Source organism: Tenebrio molitor, chromosome 9 (genome assembly GCF_963966145.1).
Source record: "Tenebrio molitor chromosome 9, icTenMoli1.1, whole genome shotgun sequence".
Lineage (NCBI taxonomy): Eukaryota > Metazoa > Arthropoda > Insecta > Coleoptera > Tenebrionidae > Tenebrio > Tenebrio molitor.
This window is the reverse complement of record NC_091054.1, coordinates 12,257,670-12,274,318: the sequence shown is the minus strand read 5'-3', so window position 1 is coordinate 12,274,318 and position 16,649 is coordinate 12,257,670. Positions and strand designations below refer to the sequence as shown.

Here is a 16,649-nt window from a genome sequence, read left to right as displayed (position 1 = left end):
TTATAAACAACAACACTTTACTTTTAGTGTTGCGCGTCATCATTATCTGTTGTTTCAATGAAAAAGCGGAAAGATGAGACAGCAACAACAGATTTAGCTTCAAAATGTTACAGTGCGTGAGTATTGGTTTTGATAACTGATCTGTCAGCGTGACTCGCAGGTTTGACAAAAACAATGATCGTAGCTTTTAACTCTCTTTGTTAAATGTCTATTTCCTTATTTGCTTCATAACTGATTCTGATTTCAGACAAATATCGTCTGCTTTTTCAGTAGTTGAAAAATTGTACCACCATTTTTATGCACAAGGTGAGTTTGTCTTGTTGAGTAAACTTCTATTTAACTTTAATACCTTCATGGTACTATTCCGGACACGGAATTTTGGCCACAACTGACATTTAACTGACAAATATGTGTGAACTGGCCTTTATGGAATATAACCCAACTTTTGACTCGATAATGCTATTTCCTTGCTTTTTTGATGTCAGAATAAAAACTTCAAAGTGATTTTTAATAATTGTCATTTATTAATGACACTAATGATTGGTTAACATCATTTTTTTTAGAAATGTCTAAAAAATGTTGGCCAAGATTCCATGTCCGGAATAGTACTATTGCGATCATTAAATTTTGGACATCATTTTTCTGTCATATAAAAAAAAATACTCTAAATCATGCTTTATTTAAATTGTCACACATGAATGATGAAATTGTTGTCAAATTTGTCTACTGTCGCGAGCAAAAAATTCTGGTCGTCAATGTCATTTGAAAATTTGGTTAGATTGTCACAAATTATAGTATTTTACATTACAAGCCAGGTAAAATGGTTTTTACTGGCGAATGGAGGATATAACTGACGAGTCGAAGACGAGTCAGTTACCTCCTTGAGCCAGTAAAACCAGTTACCTGGCGTGTCTTGTATAATATTTTATTTGTTACTAAATTGTAAACAACTAAATAAAATTAAAAATGATCAAATTCTGTTTTCTTCCAAATTATTGCTCAAAACTCAGAAACCTTAGAAGTACAATTACTATGACAACGCGCCGTTTGTTCAAATTGTTTATTTCCGTCAAGATTTTTTCTCAAATGAACGTGCCAGAAGAAATCAAAAAGGAAGCTATAAACGTGGCTTCCAGTTTACTGCCAGCGAAGTCTTTAGCAAGATATGAACGAGAATATGAAGAATTTAAAAATTGGCAGAAAAACAATAACGTAACTGGTGTAACGGAAGACGTTCTTTTGGTGTATCTTCACCAACTATCAGACAAATTTAGCCCCAATTCTTTGTGGTCGAAATGGTCCATGTTAAAAAGCTGCCTGGAAATTAAAGAAAATGCTGAAGTTCGCAGGTTTGTTTTCCTATTACAGACGTTGTCAAAAAAGTGATATTTTAACTTGACATTTGTAGATTTCATAAGGTAATTGCTTTTCTCAAGAGAAAGAATGAGCGTTACGTGCCGAAGAAGGCAAGGGTTTTAACAAAAGAGCAAGTGGAAAAATTTCTTGTTGAAGCTCCTGATGACTATTGGTTGTTATATAAAGTGATTACAATTTTTGGAATTTTTGGTGCTTGCCGGTGTGACGAGCTTCTCTCGTTGACGGTGAAGATGTTGAGAAATATATTATCGTCACTTTACGGAATACAAAGAATTTAACAACAAGGAGATTTACGATCACAGATGAGGACTGCAGTTTTCAACCTTGTGTTTTGTACAGAAAATATGCAGCTCTTCGTCCTCGTCAAGCAGACCAATTACGTTTCTTTTTAACCTACCGTAATGGCAAATGTATTTCCCTCAATGTTGGCCAGCACACTATTGGCGGTGTACCGAAAAAAATTGCAACATACTTAGGGCTACAAGAACCTGAATTATACACAGGTCACTCATTTCGCCGATCAGCAGCAACAATGGTTGTGGATGCAGGTGGAGATATTTTGACACTAAAACGTGTGGGAGGATGGAAAAGTAGTGGAATTGCGGAAGGTTATGTGGATGATTCTATCAATAAAAAAATTGAAATTGCGAAAAAAATGTTTCCTGGACGAAACTCAACAGATGTGGCTTCCACTTCGGGAGGTTCTACAATTAATTGTCCAATGACGAGCGAATTCACTTCCGCTTCAGGAATGTTCGACATTAGCGGAAATTCTAATTGTACATTTAATTTTAATTTGTATGAAACAAAGAAATAAAAATGTTCAAATGTTAAAAACGCTACTATCCTTTCCAAATTTCAAATTTCTCTACTAACTTGTTAAATTCATAACTGGTCTGCTGTCAATTTAACGCTACTAGCCAGTTAAAATGACTTTTCAACGTCAAGTGACAGTTCGAATAAATGACGTTTACAATTTAGTAACAAATAAAAACTTTTTCCCTGCCTGATTATGTAATGCCCACGTCAACAAAGTGTCAAAAAATTAAATAATTAATGTCAATTAATGTCATACAACATAGGTTATGATTTTACGACCGTTTTACAATGGAGCATTTTCCATTGCGTCAAAACATGATTTTGACGACCAGTTTCTTTGTTCGCGACAGTACAATTTGTCAATATGCGCGATGACAAAATATTAAGTTTATAGTTTTTATTTATTTATTTTCTATTTTTTATTAATTAAAACCTCGTTCTATTCCATTTGTCTAATTTTTAAAACTTTTTGAATGTTTTATTGGTAAATCTGACATTCACATTTTCAAAATTGACACAACAATCAAAATTAAGGTTCTTAATACGGTTGGCTTCAAAAAAAAACGGGAACTGTCAGAAAAAGTTCTGTCAGATTTTATTAATTTTTATACTTTGAAACGGCCTTTTAGAATTTAGGTTAAAAAACTGCACTTATGTGTCAGAAATACTACTGTCAAACAGACAAATTGACATAAATTGACAAATTAAATTTCCAATTCACATTAGGTCAAATTTCATTTCCCGTTTTTTTTGAAGCCAACTGTACATAAAGGTTGTTTTAGAATGTATGACAGCACGATGACTTTAGTGTCCAAAATTTATTGATCCCGACTGTACATAATTTATATAATGTCAGAATACAAAGAATTGGATCAATTGATTTACAGATGCTTTAGCGTAAAACAACATTTGAAAATGTTGTTGAGAACAAAATTTTAATGTTTTAATAGATAGAATAGGGACTTTTCGGATCGCAACATTCCAAGAAAGCATAGATGATACGGATTTTTCTCATGTGAATCTAAAGAATATAAATTTAACTGTACCTATGTAGATATGGGTAAATAATAGAAATTTTGTTATAATTCTTAATTCAAATTTATTATAAAGCAAATCCAAAAAATTACATCAATTCCCTTAAAAATGATTCACAACAGAAGTGGCGATGAATAACGCTTATAATACTCGAAAGCAAAGTTTTGTTTTTCCATATTTTGCTCCATTTCGAAATGGAAGAGTTCTAGACACGGAATTTCGGGCATTACTGTCAATATACTATCAAAAAATGTAAAATAGACTTTACATCATTAACCTCAATTTTACCGTTTGCCACGATTTTGATTGACATGCGATTGACGTGAACAGAAAATAAATTTTAAAATTTGACTTTTGAATGTCACGTTGACAATAAAGAGTGATTTACATCGCAATTTTTTGAAGTGACAGAAAAATGATGCCCGAAATTCCGTGTCCCTAACTGTACCTGTGGCGAAGACTGAAGTTGAAGTATAGTTTTCCCATTTATAATTTAGTTTTATGGCAGTGCAATTGCAATTATTAGGGGCTGGGGTTGTGGTTTTGGCAATAGTGAACATATTGTAACCTGGTCAGACAACAGACCTTCTTTTACAGTCCTAGGATTTATGGCGGTAGTTGCCTATTGTCGGGGTATTTAACTCCCTGACAACAGGGCTGGTAGTAAAACCAAATTATAAATGGGAAAACTATACCACTGAAAATTAACAGAAAGTCCTTCACTATGACAACTGAAAACGGGTTTTGGTTGGGATTCAACCGCCGTGAAAAATAAATAATATTTCTGTTTGTTTACAACATTTACTAATTGCTTTAAATAATTTATTAAGAAATTATATGCAAGTTTCTTAGACTATAAATTGAGCAAGAACTTGTGCAAAGCTCTAAATTTATCAGCATTAATTATTATATAAATATGTCCTAACTGCTCTGTCTGACCTGTAAAAACTAATTTAAGTAAGTACATCATGCATGATTGATGATTAAGTATGTACTTACATCATTGATGTTATTGTCTGACCTTGTTGCAGAGATTCTCATAAAAATGATACAGTGTTCCAAAATGATTGTGGTATCGTAGTAGGTCTTGACAATTCGAGTGTTTTGAATTTTGACGCATACCTACTAGAAAAATGATACGAACTATCAAAAACCGCCAAAACGACAGGTATAAGAGAGGTTATGTTTATCAACCAAACAATATTAGCTAAGGGGGTCATTCACGAAACTCGGTAAGGCTCGATAAGACATTGCAAATTCAAAACCATAGCAACTGACATTGTTGAAGCATTGTATTTGCCGTTTCGTTAACGATTTGCAAATTTGCAAAGTTTCGTGAATCTCCCCCTTAAGCAGTTTATAATAGATTTTCATAAATGTCACAACTTGTCAAAACGAAACGGCAAGCTAATTTTAAAGGTTTTAAGGGATTTTGAGCATTTAAGGGGCTCGTCGAACAAAAAAACGTTGTATTCAACTCGTTCGTGTGTAAATTGGGCCTTTTTTGGCACTCGCGTTTTAAAATGGCCCACTCGTGCCAAAAAAGGCCCAATTTACACACAAACTCGTCAAATAAACTACTATTAAGGGAATTGATGTAATTTTTGAATTTGCTTTATAATAAATTTGAATTAAGAATTATAACAAAATTTCTATTATTTACCTATACATATTTTACAGTTAAATTTATATTTTTTAGATTCACACGAGAAAAATCCGTATCATCTATGCTTTCTTGGAATGTTGCGATCCGAAAAGTCCATATTCTATCTATTAAAACATAAAAATTTAGTTCTCAACAACATTTTCAAATGTTGCTTTACGCTAAAGCATCTGTAAATCAATTGATCCAATTCTTTGTATTCTGACATTACCTACATAAATTATGTACCATGAAAGTACTAAAGTTAAACTGAAGTTTACTCAATAAGACAAACCATTTTAACTAACATAATTTTTTATCACCTTGTGCATAAAAAATGGCGGTACAATTTCTCAACTACTGAAAAAGCAGACGATATTTGTCTGAAATCAGAATCAGTTATGAAGCAAATAAGGGAATAAACATTTAATAAAGAGAGTTAAAAGCTACGATCATTGTGTTTGTCAAATCTGCGACTCACGCTGACAGATCAGTTATCAAAACCAATACTCACGCACTGTAACATTTTGAAGCTAAATCTGTTGTTGCTGTCTCATCTTTCCTCTTTTTCATTGAAACAACAGATAATGATGACGCGCAACACTAAAAGTAAAAATTAATCGAATATTCGAATAGCTGACCATGTCAAATTCGAATATTCGAATTATTCGAATAGTTATTCGAATATTGGAATAATATACTCAGCGGCATAATTAACCGCCCACCCGCTTTAAATGCCTTTGTCAAATATGTATGCTTTATGAATCAAATTTTATGGACATAATCAATCTATTGTAATACATAAATGAGATAAATCAAATAAAAACTCAGCTAAACTTTGATTTATTTTATTTGAAAATATGTAGTTAATAAAATTTTGATGGGCGCTCAATTTTTCCGCTGAATATAATTCGAATATTCGAATTATTCGAATATTAATTCTGATATTGGAATATTTTGAATTATTGGAGTGTAGAGTTAAGCCGGCCTGAGATATGTCATTTGGTGGGGGCGAACGAAGACGGAAAACAGTCGGACGAGTCCATCTTTCGTAAAATAGGGGTGTTCAGCAGATTAAATTCAGCTGATTTTTTCAGTGACCGGTGAACAAGTAAAAGTTTCCATTTAGCTGTTTTTTGAGTAATTTAAGTGATTTGTCCGCGCAGATTTCCCCCACCAAATGACATATCTCAGGCCGGCTTAACTCTACTGTCGCGAACAAAAAAAAAAAAACTGGTCGTCAAAATCATCCTTTGACACAATGGAAAATGCTCCATTATAAAATGGTCGTAAATATCATAACCAATCATCATGTTGTACGGCATTGATAGTCGTTATTTTCTCATTTCTTTGACACTTTGTTGACATGGACAGAATCAGTCAGGGGAATTTTTTAATTTGTGACAATCTAACCAAATTTTGAAATGACATTGACGACCAGACAGTACCTATGTATTTCGTTTCGCGTGGGTTATTCGGCAATTTACTTATTTGAAATTAGCATAGTAATTAAATAGTAACATGTAATATTATGGGTAGGTGGCGGATAAAATAAAAATAAAGTGTAACCACCACCAATACCACCTGTTATTTATTTCAATGCGTTTTTTGAATAAAAATTTAAACAAAACAATTGCTTGATAAAAAAAAAAGAATTATTCAAAAAATATAAGTTACCCCAAAACTGCCGGAAATAAGCATACACAATGTTAATAAAAGTGGCCTTAATTACACAAAAAAACTGACACCAGTGGCGCAAAAGATCGGCCAAATCTGTTGGAATATGGTCGGAATTCAATAAAAAAAACACGATTATTTATTTATTTATTTTTTAATGAAGCAACCCCGCTTTTTTGTCAAAAAAGTGAGATATGTCAAAAACAATAACAGATAAATGTTAACAATAGGACGTTGTAAACTCAAAATTCAATGTAGAATCCAAATTTGAAATCAAACTGAGGTGTTTCTATTTAAAAAAACGAAGGTGGCGTCGATTTTCCGTATTTTCGAAAGTGTCGCCATTTTGAAAATATTTTATTTGAACTTGGAGCAATCGATTATGAACATCAGTGGTGCAAATCGCACACATTTGGCATTAACTTTCTTATGAGTTGTCATAGTAACAGGTCAGGTCATTTGCACCACTGATGTTCGTTCCAAGGTGAACAGATATTAGTCCAATTTTCATATTCATGTGTAACAATGGGACTTACAAGCAATGAAACGCAACCAGTTATACATTTTTATCGCCTTCGTGGATCATTTATACTTATTTAAAAAAATTTTAAACAGAGTTAATTTCAGTTTTTTTTTTAATTTGAGATGAAGTTGACATCTAAATTAATGTAACTTTTTTAGGTTATTTTTATTTAATCACAAATCCATTTTAGGTTTGATAAATGTCACGTAACTAATAAAAGCAGTCTTGGATTAATTAAAAAATAAAAAACAATTGATATCTACTCGTTTGAGAAATATGTTAATTTGGTTGCGTCTCGACGTTGTTAGGCTCATTATTGCTTGAATGCTTGTGAATACCCCTGTATGTTCAATTGAAACTTCGTTATTGGACAAATGTTCCAAATTTATTTTAATTATGGTTGTAAAACTAATGATATGTTATGTCCAATTAGGACTAGTTCTCTGGGATGTCTTCGACCTTGGTTTCTGTTATAACCCCTGTGTATCTAGTAAAGGCTGTTTGATATGTTAATGTAATATGATATGTAATGTTGTCAGTGTATTGACTTTATTGTTTTGCTTAAAAATTTTTTTTTATATTTGTTGTCAGTGTATTGACTTTATTGTTTTGCTTAAAAATCATAAATGTCACAAAAACAAATGTTTACGTTGTTAACATTCTTGAGTGAGCTTAAATTAATCCATAGAACATTATTGATGTGGATAAACAGTACAGCACAAATGATGTTAACTTTACACTTGATTATTAATTTTAATTCTGACAAACAACTTTAGATGAGCGAAGGGCGAATTAGGTTTTATCGAATGTAATGACTGCTCTTTTTATCATTACCTAAGCAATTGGTTCATAACAACGACCAAGATTGAAACTACCGCATAATTTTTGAATTAAATATGAAAATGTGTAGTGTGTATTAACAATTGCTTAAAAATCATAAATGTTACTTAATTTGGAATTAATTTCAAGACTTTACATCTATACAGTTTATGCAATTATCGATTTAGCTTTGTAAAATGTTTTATTTATAACTTGTATAATACTCATGTCATATCGTGAGGAAATTCCTTAATATTGACAGAACATAAAACACAAAAAAGTCAAAATGTGGAGGCGAGACGCCGGTAATTATGTTGATAAGCACTGCACTATTACTTGATAGTATTATCCGTAATAGTGTATGTACTCCGGCAAAATTGCCGTGCCGCCGGGTGGAGGTGAGATACGAAAACTTGTAATGATTGAGAGCATCAATCTATTAGAGATATGTACTTTAAATAACAATAAATGAATATGGAATAATAATAACATAACACGATAATAAAAGTATTTGTACAAAAACAAATGTAGTTCATAGAAATAACATTATTTAAAATAGAACTTATTTTTCCCGCCGCTTCAATCCCAACCAAAACCCGTTTTCAGCTGTCATTGTAAAAGACTTTCTGTTGAGATGCAGCGGTATTTGAGTCTTTGCTACAGGTACAATTTCGAAATGGAGCAAAATATGGAAAAACAAAACTTTGGTTTCGAGGAGAGCAAATCTAGATCCAATACAATTTCTTGGGCCTGATCCAAACGGAATATATGAGTATGGTATGATTTTAGATTTATTTTCATCATTGAACCTTTCTGGATCAAAGCGATCTGGTTCAGGGAAATATTTTGGGTCTCGATGAAGAGCATATATCGGTAGCCAAACCACGGCATTTTTTTCCAAATGGAGAGGTACTTCGTCTGAAGTTTTGGGTTCGATGGTGTAGGGTTTTGTGCAAACTCGATCAACAGCGACAGATGCAGGCCACTTCCTCAAAGTTTCTGCAATAAAGAGTTTAAACAGTTTGTTAACAGTTTTTCGACACTAACCTGATACCACCATATCCAGATATTTCATACTCATCAGAGCTTCATATGTGAGTTTTCTGTTGCAATTTTCAAAAGTTTCGTCTACTTCTTGTCGCAGTCTTTCTTGTATGTCTGGATGAATTCCTAGTTCATAAGAAATGAAGCACATTAATGAAGATACAGTGTCGAAGCCAGCGAAAAAGAAAATAAGAGCTTGTGCAGTTATATCAATATCCGTTATTTCTTGCTTGGTGATTTTTGTATTTTTGCCAACTGATTCTGTTTCTTTAGCAGTTGCAAAGCCTGTATCTTGAATATTTGTTAATTCTTCTTGTTTGAAACCATTAGTTCTCGCTTCCAGTAAAAGATTGATCATATCAGGTCTGACAATTCCGTGTTTCGTTCTACCCGCAATATTATCTTTGATTAATTTAATGAAGAAATCACCTACAGCTTTAGAAAACAAAGTAACATTAAATATCTGAAAAAATACGTTGTAAAAGAATTAATATTGTAATTTTAATAAGTAACACTGTTACTTTATACAGTTGTGGAAAAAGGAAATATCCAATGAATTTGATATTTTTCCAGAGACTTGAAAAATCGGTGGCATCCTTTCCCATCAGGTAAAATTCGTTATTACGATCTCCTAGTGAGTCACATTTAACACCAAAAGCAGTGTTCGCAATGACGTCGTTAGTAAATCTTGTAAACGTGTCTTTCATTTCTATTGTAATGACATCTTTATTCTGTTTTAAAAAGTGTTGAGCAAACTGTTCGCCACTTTCTGTTATTAAGGAGAACATGTATTTCATTTTGCTGCTGGTGAAGGCTGGGCTGAGGGTGGTTCTCATATCGCGCCATTTTTGATTTTTCAAGGCAAATACATTTTTACCCCATAGAGGATCAGAGTCTTCAGGAATGAAAGATCGATGGTTTACAAAGTGATCAAAATCTTTCACTGTAATTTGTTTGATTAAATCTGGGTCTCTCAGGACAAGAGTAGGTAGAAAAAATTGATACATGCCACAATATCTATAACACATTTATAATTGATAAATAAAATAATTTATAATTGATATCACCATTTTTTATTTTACCTTGAATCAGAGCTTATGTTGTAAACCATTTGAACCATGTCTGCAAAAGAATGTTTACGTAAGACTGTACCCCAGTTGTCACCCAAAATGAAGGCAGGTTTTCCTTGTTTTACTCCTTTTTGTATCCAGTATTTGTGAGGACGAATCAGAAACACATATGTAATTGCAATTGCAATGATACCAATTAGTACCCACAACATTTTGTACAGAAAATTGAAGGTTCTGTGACAAAATAACACTACTGAATGTGCTGTGACTGCATATGAAAGTACTGATGTGAGAATAATTGACCAGCAATTTGCTCATTGGCCTTGGCCTCTGTTACATATCATAAGGTTTATCTGTTGACCGCTAGAAAATATTATGTTGTCATCGATTGAAGATTTAATACTCGTAGGTAATCGTTTTTTGATTTTCAGTGCAACTTAATTTTAATTTACAAATAAGACATTTTACAAAAAGAAATACATACCTCCTCAGCTACAATTATCAGATGAGATTAAATTGTCCATATCATTATGTGGTATAGAACAAGTAACGCGGAGTTTGCATTTGATTATTTAATTTATTTCTGACAAACAATTTTAAGTGAAAGAATTAGGGTTCATCAAATACAGTGACTGTTGATTTTAACAATGAGGAATACAGGGTGACATGGAAATCCATGTAGATTAACTCGTAAAAATATTAGGTAAGTACGTAGAGGGGTAAGTATCATTTTTCTAGAAAACTTTTCGTATCATAGGCAAAATTAAAATAAGTTTGGACCTTAAAACTCACACCCGCCATCAGTAGGGGCTCGTGAAGATCAGAACCGGGTTGGCACCAGCTTTTTTTTTTAAGTACATATACAGAGTGTCCCAAAAATGGCATTCTAACGGTGCACTACGGTGTAGAAGAGATTACGGTAAATGACAGAAAAATGTTAAAAAAATTCTATTGGACTTATTTGCTGATTTGGGGGTCTTTGAAAGTTAACAGGTCAATTATTTTGAAATATAGGTATGTATGAAATTGTCATGACAGCTACGTCTAACCGTACATATTATCACAAAGTACAAGATGACTCACTACCAATATCTAATTCTGCACAATAGAAAATTTAAAGCTTTGGAAATCTACGGTAACATTGCAAGGTAATGATGTACGAATATATCTTTGTGTACATTGTATTACCGTTAACAACAATAATAAAAATAATTGATTTTTTTGTCTGAAACATTTTTTCCATATTTTTTTCATGTAGGTACATTTAAACATCCTCGATAAGGTAGTAAGTAGTTTGTACGCCAATTTTGGGACACCTGTATATACATACATACACTTTGCTCAAAAATTAATTTAAACATCTCCAAAAAAAGAAATAAAATAAAATAATAATTCTGTAGACTATTTTTCAAACCCAGACCCAGAGAAGCCGCCCATGCCCGCCATGTTTTCAGGTGTTGACACGTTCGTTCATAATAAAGCACGAAAAAGTAACTGGAGTAAAATACTCGAATAAAAAACAACGAAAAAAAGTAACGTAGAAAAACTTCACTATTTTCAACACCGTATGCGTTGAGAGCGGTTTGATAATAAATTTACTAACTTTACATGGACAAAAAACTATAATAAATCCACCGAATTTCTTTCTTCATTGTCAATTCAGGTTTGCGTCCTGCTGGATTTTTACATTGATGTTAACCAGAGATTCCTATGCTAAGTGCTTCATAATTATGTTCCTGAGAGAAATCAGTCTGTTGTACAGCGGGGTAGAAATTCTTAGTATAGTCAAAGGCACATCTTCCAAAAGGTTATTAAACACATTTCTTAGAAAATCTTAATACGCTGCATCATTTAAACGCGGAGGTAAAATATGAGATCCAATTAGTAGATCCAAGTAGATCTCCAACTATTCTTAATCATATGTTAATTGAACATTATTCCTGAAAACTGCATTCATGGATGCTGAACACACCATCACATGTGTTACCACCGGCCCTCTGGAGCGGTCCATCTTCGGGGCCGGTGTTGAAATTTGTTGACCGATGCCTTTCTTAACGCCAGGTGGCAGATGCACGATGCACCCCGTCGAAGAAGATGGCCGTTTCGTAAACCGTAAACCAGCCATTCACGAAACTCGGTAAGATATTCCAAATTCAAAACCATGACAACTGATATTGTTGAAGCATTGTATTATGTATTGTGATTGTATTTGCCGTTTCGTTAACGATTGCAAATTATCTGAGTTTCGTGAATCTACTCCTTATTTAGTAATTATAGTTGTACAAGGTGCCCGTTTTGTTTGTTCAGAAATAGGCAACATATTAAACATTCCATAGACAACTTTGCATAATGTGTTCGATTTTTAAATTTCCCGGAACTTCTCATTTGACAAATGTAGACCATAACCTCAAAGTGCCTTAAACAATATTTGTGTATACAATTTATACACAAAGTTGACACCTGTAACAAATGTAATAATTAATAATATCAACATTGCAACTTGTCGGTCGTTCTGTGATAAATTTAGTATATTGCGAAGATGTTTTTCATTGTGATACGAGAATCTCTACCAAATGATATTCCAGCAATATCTGAAGTAGTAAGAAAAGCTTACATTTCTAATGTACCGACAACATTCTTTTCCGCTCTCTTCAATGAAGTAAGTACCTAATTAAACTTGTTTGCATTAATTGTAGCAGCAATTTTTAGGTGACATTTCAAGCAGTTATATTGTTAGCCGCATTCATGTTTATATTCATGGGTGTCCCTCTACAGTATTGTTTAACCGCGCTACCTGCAGTTCTAATTATGCTCTACATTCTCATATATGGTACACTTTTAATGAAAGCAGCTGAACTAATCCACAGTAAAAGACCCTTACAGTGCTGGGTAGCTGAGGCTTACGAGCCATATTTTTTTACAGAAAAACCACAAAATTGTTTTTATAAGGTCATTCCACAAGAGAAAATTTTTGATGAGGGAATAAATACTTCAAATTATCGAAAATCTGTAAGTTTAATTATATGTTGCACTCAAATAACAGATTATTAATACCAAATGTACCAGTCTTATGGTATTTACTAAGCCAGCGTACACATTTTTTTACAAAACTACAATTCCATGGATTTGCATAAAAATGTATAGTGTGTGATGTTTGAAGATGTTTGAGTATGTTGTCATTAAGTGATTGCAGGTAATTGTTTTGTATGTCAAGATTTCCAAGGTAATTAATTTCATTAAAGATGTTTGGGTCTAGTTGTTCCAAGTAATTGTTCTTTAGGTCAAGCTTTTTCAAATTGTAAACTCCTTTCAGCGCCTTCAGATTCAAATAAGTCAATTGATTGTCACTTAAGTTAATGTAAGAATCTTCACCGACGACACTACCAAACGCCTCCATAAAACATTCATTGGGTATAGCCTCCAATTTATTGAAGCTCAAATTAATCCGCCTTAATTGAGTGGTTCCGCGAAACATATGCGAATGCAGATCTTTTAAATCATTGCGACTTAAGTCGAGCATTTCCAAATATTTGAGATGATGAAAAGCGTCTTCGTCGAGTGCCTCAATCCCATTTGCAGCCAAATAAAGTCTCGTTATTGGCAACTTGTCAAAATATGCTCTTTTCACAAATTTCAGTCGGTTCTGATTTAAATTGAGAACTCGCAGACTTGGAAGGTTATTAAAAGCGTTGTTCTCGATCTCTGCAAGTCCACAATTTTTAATTTTAATAACTTTCAGTTTAAATAAATTTTTGAAGGAGTCTTCTTTCAGTCTTGAAACATTTTGATAAAGAATCCGTACATCCGTCACTTCCGTTTCGCGGTTGATTTCATTAGCAAGTTCCATTACAAATCTTTTGCCATTTTTCTCAAATCTGATGTCTATATTGTTGAAGTGTTGGCAACATAACTGTTTAAAGATTGTGACTAAAACAAGTACTATCGCACAATAATTCATCTTGTTGCGCTACAGGTTACTGACGAACTGTGACACAGATTCCAAAGAAGTTATCACTCTGTGCTAAATTTGTTTGTTTTGTAGATAATCGGTACGTGTGCAGTGATGAAACATAATCTTTCGGAGGAATGGTCATGGTTATTCAGATTAGCTGTGGATCAGCGGTATTGGTTGCGGTTATTAGTTTGTAAATAATGTAAACGGATGTTTTTAGATATCGCAAGAAAGGTATAGGCTTGCTGTTGACGCAAACAGCGCAGAATTGGGCCAGAATTAATAGGTTTAATTACATGGAACTAGTCATTACGGAATGCCAGGAAGAAGCCAGACAATTGTTTGCTAACGCAGGGTAATAATATGTTTTTGTAATTTTTTGTGAAAATGTAAATGTTTGTTTTTAGGTTTCAAATTAAACAAATGTATCACAAACGACTATTTACAAGCATTTTCACGATACAGATGTGCCAGTTGAGGGCTGAAGTCAGATCTACTTTTAAATAAGTTTGTTGCTTTAACTTTTTTATCATTGGAAGTTTTTTACTTTTATAAATAATATGAATGTTGTATTTTTCTCCTATCCTGTCCCATATGTTCATTGTTGAATATTAGTGCTAGAGCTCTGAAAGGGTAATAGACACCAACCACTCTGATTAAATTTTGTTTAGATGCTACATATTCAGTATAGCAGTAGACTGTTGCATTAAACCTTTCAAAGAGAATCTCGAACTATAAGCAGTTCTAAAATACGTAATATTTTTCTTCCCTTGTTTTTTTAAATAATGTCCCAAGTATTATCAGAGTATTTTTTGTGGTAATGAAGTACCTAACAACGTGTTTTAAAAATAATTATATTAATTTTTAACTGGTAAACTCTAAAGTTATCCAATGAAAATTATTGAAAGATTTGGCACAAATTTCCTAATTTCGTTACCAGCATGTGGGGATTATTTGCTTCGCCGATGCCTATAAGCGAAGAACAAAAAAGCAAATGCAAGAAAACTCACTTGTTTTTGTTAACTTAAGCACAGTGGCTAACTGCTGTGACCTATGATGATTAGGGTGGAGGAGAAAAAAAAAGGAATCATGTGGTAGGTAAATATTATGAGATAACCGCTTTTGAATTCAAAACTAACCGCCAATGAAAGCTATAGAATTACCGGCGTTCGGTACCGTCGGCGACCGCTTGGGGACGTGGGTGAAAGTCGACAGGGGATGAACGGCCATGTTTTTTTTCTGGAGGGCACTTTTTTTTGACCGCAGAGTAGTAGACTTGTAATAAAGTGTAAAGGGACGGTCACGTGATCTGCGCGTAAAACCAATCTGTGTGGTCGAGTCCATTCGCCGGAAAATAGGGGAGATTTGTCAGAGAGTTGTTTACATGTTTATGCAGTGCAATTTTATTTATACCACTTTGCTTTATACGCTTACCAAGTTCACCCAAGGCTTCAAATCTGTCTTCACAAGCTAACTGAAGATAACTTTACAGTGTTTTCGTAAGCACAAAAAAATAATAGGAAAATTAATTTTATAACCTCACTTTCAATAGCAATTGACTTGTAAATGAAATGAAATAAAAACTTAACTAACACCATCGGAATTTTGTAGGTTTTGTTTGGAATGGCTTCGCATCAAACTTTTGGCCAGCGTGGGAAAATTTTACAGTCAAGCTCGCGAAATTATAGCCAGCGTTATCGCATTTATGAAACACGAATCAGTGTGTTAGAAACAATCAGGAGTTATAAAATTTAATAAAAAGTTGATTTTACGTGTAATACTTTTATCCACAATTCTGCATGCATAAATTACATTAGTATTATAAAATAATAATGCTAGACTTCGCCTCCAAATCTGGCAAAAATTCCCTATTCATTATTATGGATTATATCATAAACTGCTTAAAACGTTTTATTCTACGGTGAAAATTTCCCATGATGCGCCACTGTCGTGATTCCCAGTGATTCTCATTTTCTCTACGCCACTGACGTATTAAAGGCCGCGCAAGCTAAGCTCCGCCCCAGGTCCTTTACAGTTTAATACGATTCTACAGAAGTACCGTGTATTTTTCTGTGTGCTAATTGGGCGATTTTAGTTGGTTTTTTTATTGAACTGTGCTAAATGTTGCTGTCCAACTTCTGTTTTGAACTAGGTATGTGTTTGGGGTACTAAAATTAGTTCTACTTCGCGCGAAATGTAGTTTACCAATAATAAGACACAAATGGGTCGCACGTGGGTTTCCCCCATGTTTTACAAAATCCACATTTATCTCGACCATCCCCATGTATTATGTTTTTAACATTATAAGCTTGCGAAGGAGCGTAAGGCAGCCTGGTTCTAGTTTTGCTAAATTTATAAAATTGACGGATCACGTTTTCCCTTTGTTGTCAAAGCAGGTTTTTACAATTCACTAATTTTCCTAAAAGAAAATGACACCAAGTTTTAGCGTGGGTCTGTGGCTTTCACTTTTATCAGCGCACTCCCTCACTTTGATCCCCTTTCTAATTATTCCGAGTGACGCTTTTGGTGTAACAAGTATTTATTTATTGCTTAACATTTTTAATCAAAATTTGAAAGTTTCCACTTTCCATCCCGGTAGCAACCAATTGGGTTTATATTTCAGGTATCTGCGCGGGCTTTTTCCTTATCCAGGGATCTTCTACATTTAGGTATTTTCATCTTTTAGTCCCG

At 33.4% G+C, this 16,649-nt stretch overlaps 3 protein-coding genes and 2 long non-coding RNA genes across 5 annotated transcripts; 3 read left to right on the top strand and 2 right to left on the bottom strand.

Annotated features, from left to right (window-relative positions):
• The first annotated feature begins 92 nt into the window (after positions 1-92).
• On the top strand, positions 93-2,214 carry LOC138139292 (uncharacterized). The gene is made up of 2 exons (XR_011162263.1): positions 93-1,349; positions 1,409-2,214. It is a non-coding gene; the product is annotated as an uncharacterized lncRNA (long non-coding RNA).
• Positions 2,215-8,311: 6,097 nt separating this feature from the next.
• On the bottom strand, positions 8,312-10,640 carry LOC138139287 (cytochrome P450 9e2-like). Its single transcript, XM_069059513.1, has 5 exons — positions 10,491-10,640; positions 10,019-10,369; positions 9,458-9,953; positions 8,940-9,399; positions 8,312-8,891 (listed from the first exon to the last, which is right to left on the bottom strand). The coding sequence occupies exons 2-5, from the start codon at positions 10,216-10,218 to the stop codon at positions 8,455-8,457; spliced, it is 1,593 nt and encodes a 530-aa protein (XP_068915614.1). The 5' UTR covers positions 10,219-10,369; positions 10,491-10,640; the 3' UTR covers positions 8,312-8,454.
• Positions 10,641-12,296: 1,656 nt separating this feature from the next.
• Positions 12,297-14,528, top strand: LOC138139291 (N-acetyltransferase family 8 member 3-like). Its single transcript, XM_069059517.1, has 5 exons — positions 12,297-12,665; positions 12,716-13,015; positions 14,049-14,128; positions 14,179-14,313; positions 14,366-14,528. The coding sequence occupies exons 1-5, from the start codon at positions 12,546-12,548 to the stop codon at positions 14,463-14,465; spliced, it is 735 nt and encodes a 244-aa protein (XP_068915618.1). The 5' UTR covers positions 12,297-12,545; the 3' UTR covers positions 14,466-14,528.
• LOC138139289 (leucine-rich repeat-containing protein 15-like) lies at positions 13,003-14,014 on the bottom strand. Its single transcript, XM_069059515.1, has one exon. It carries the CDS (start codon positions 13,962-13,964, stop codon positions 13,026-13,028), a length of 939 nt encoding a protein of 312 aa, XP_068915616.1. The 5' UTR covers positions 13,965-14,014; the 3' UTR covers positions 13,003-13,025.
• Positions 14,529-15,226: 698 nt separating the features above from the next.
• On the top strand, positions 15,227-15,869 carry LOC138138682 (uncharacterized). Its single transcript, XR_011162073.1, has 2 exons — positions 15,227-15,457; positions 15,570-15,869. It is a non-coding gene; the product is annotated as an uncharacterized lncRNA (long non-coding RNA).
• Positions 15,870-16,649: the final 780 nt, after the last annotated feature.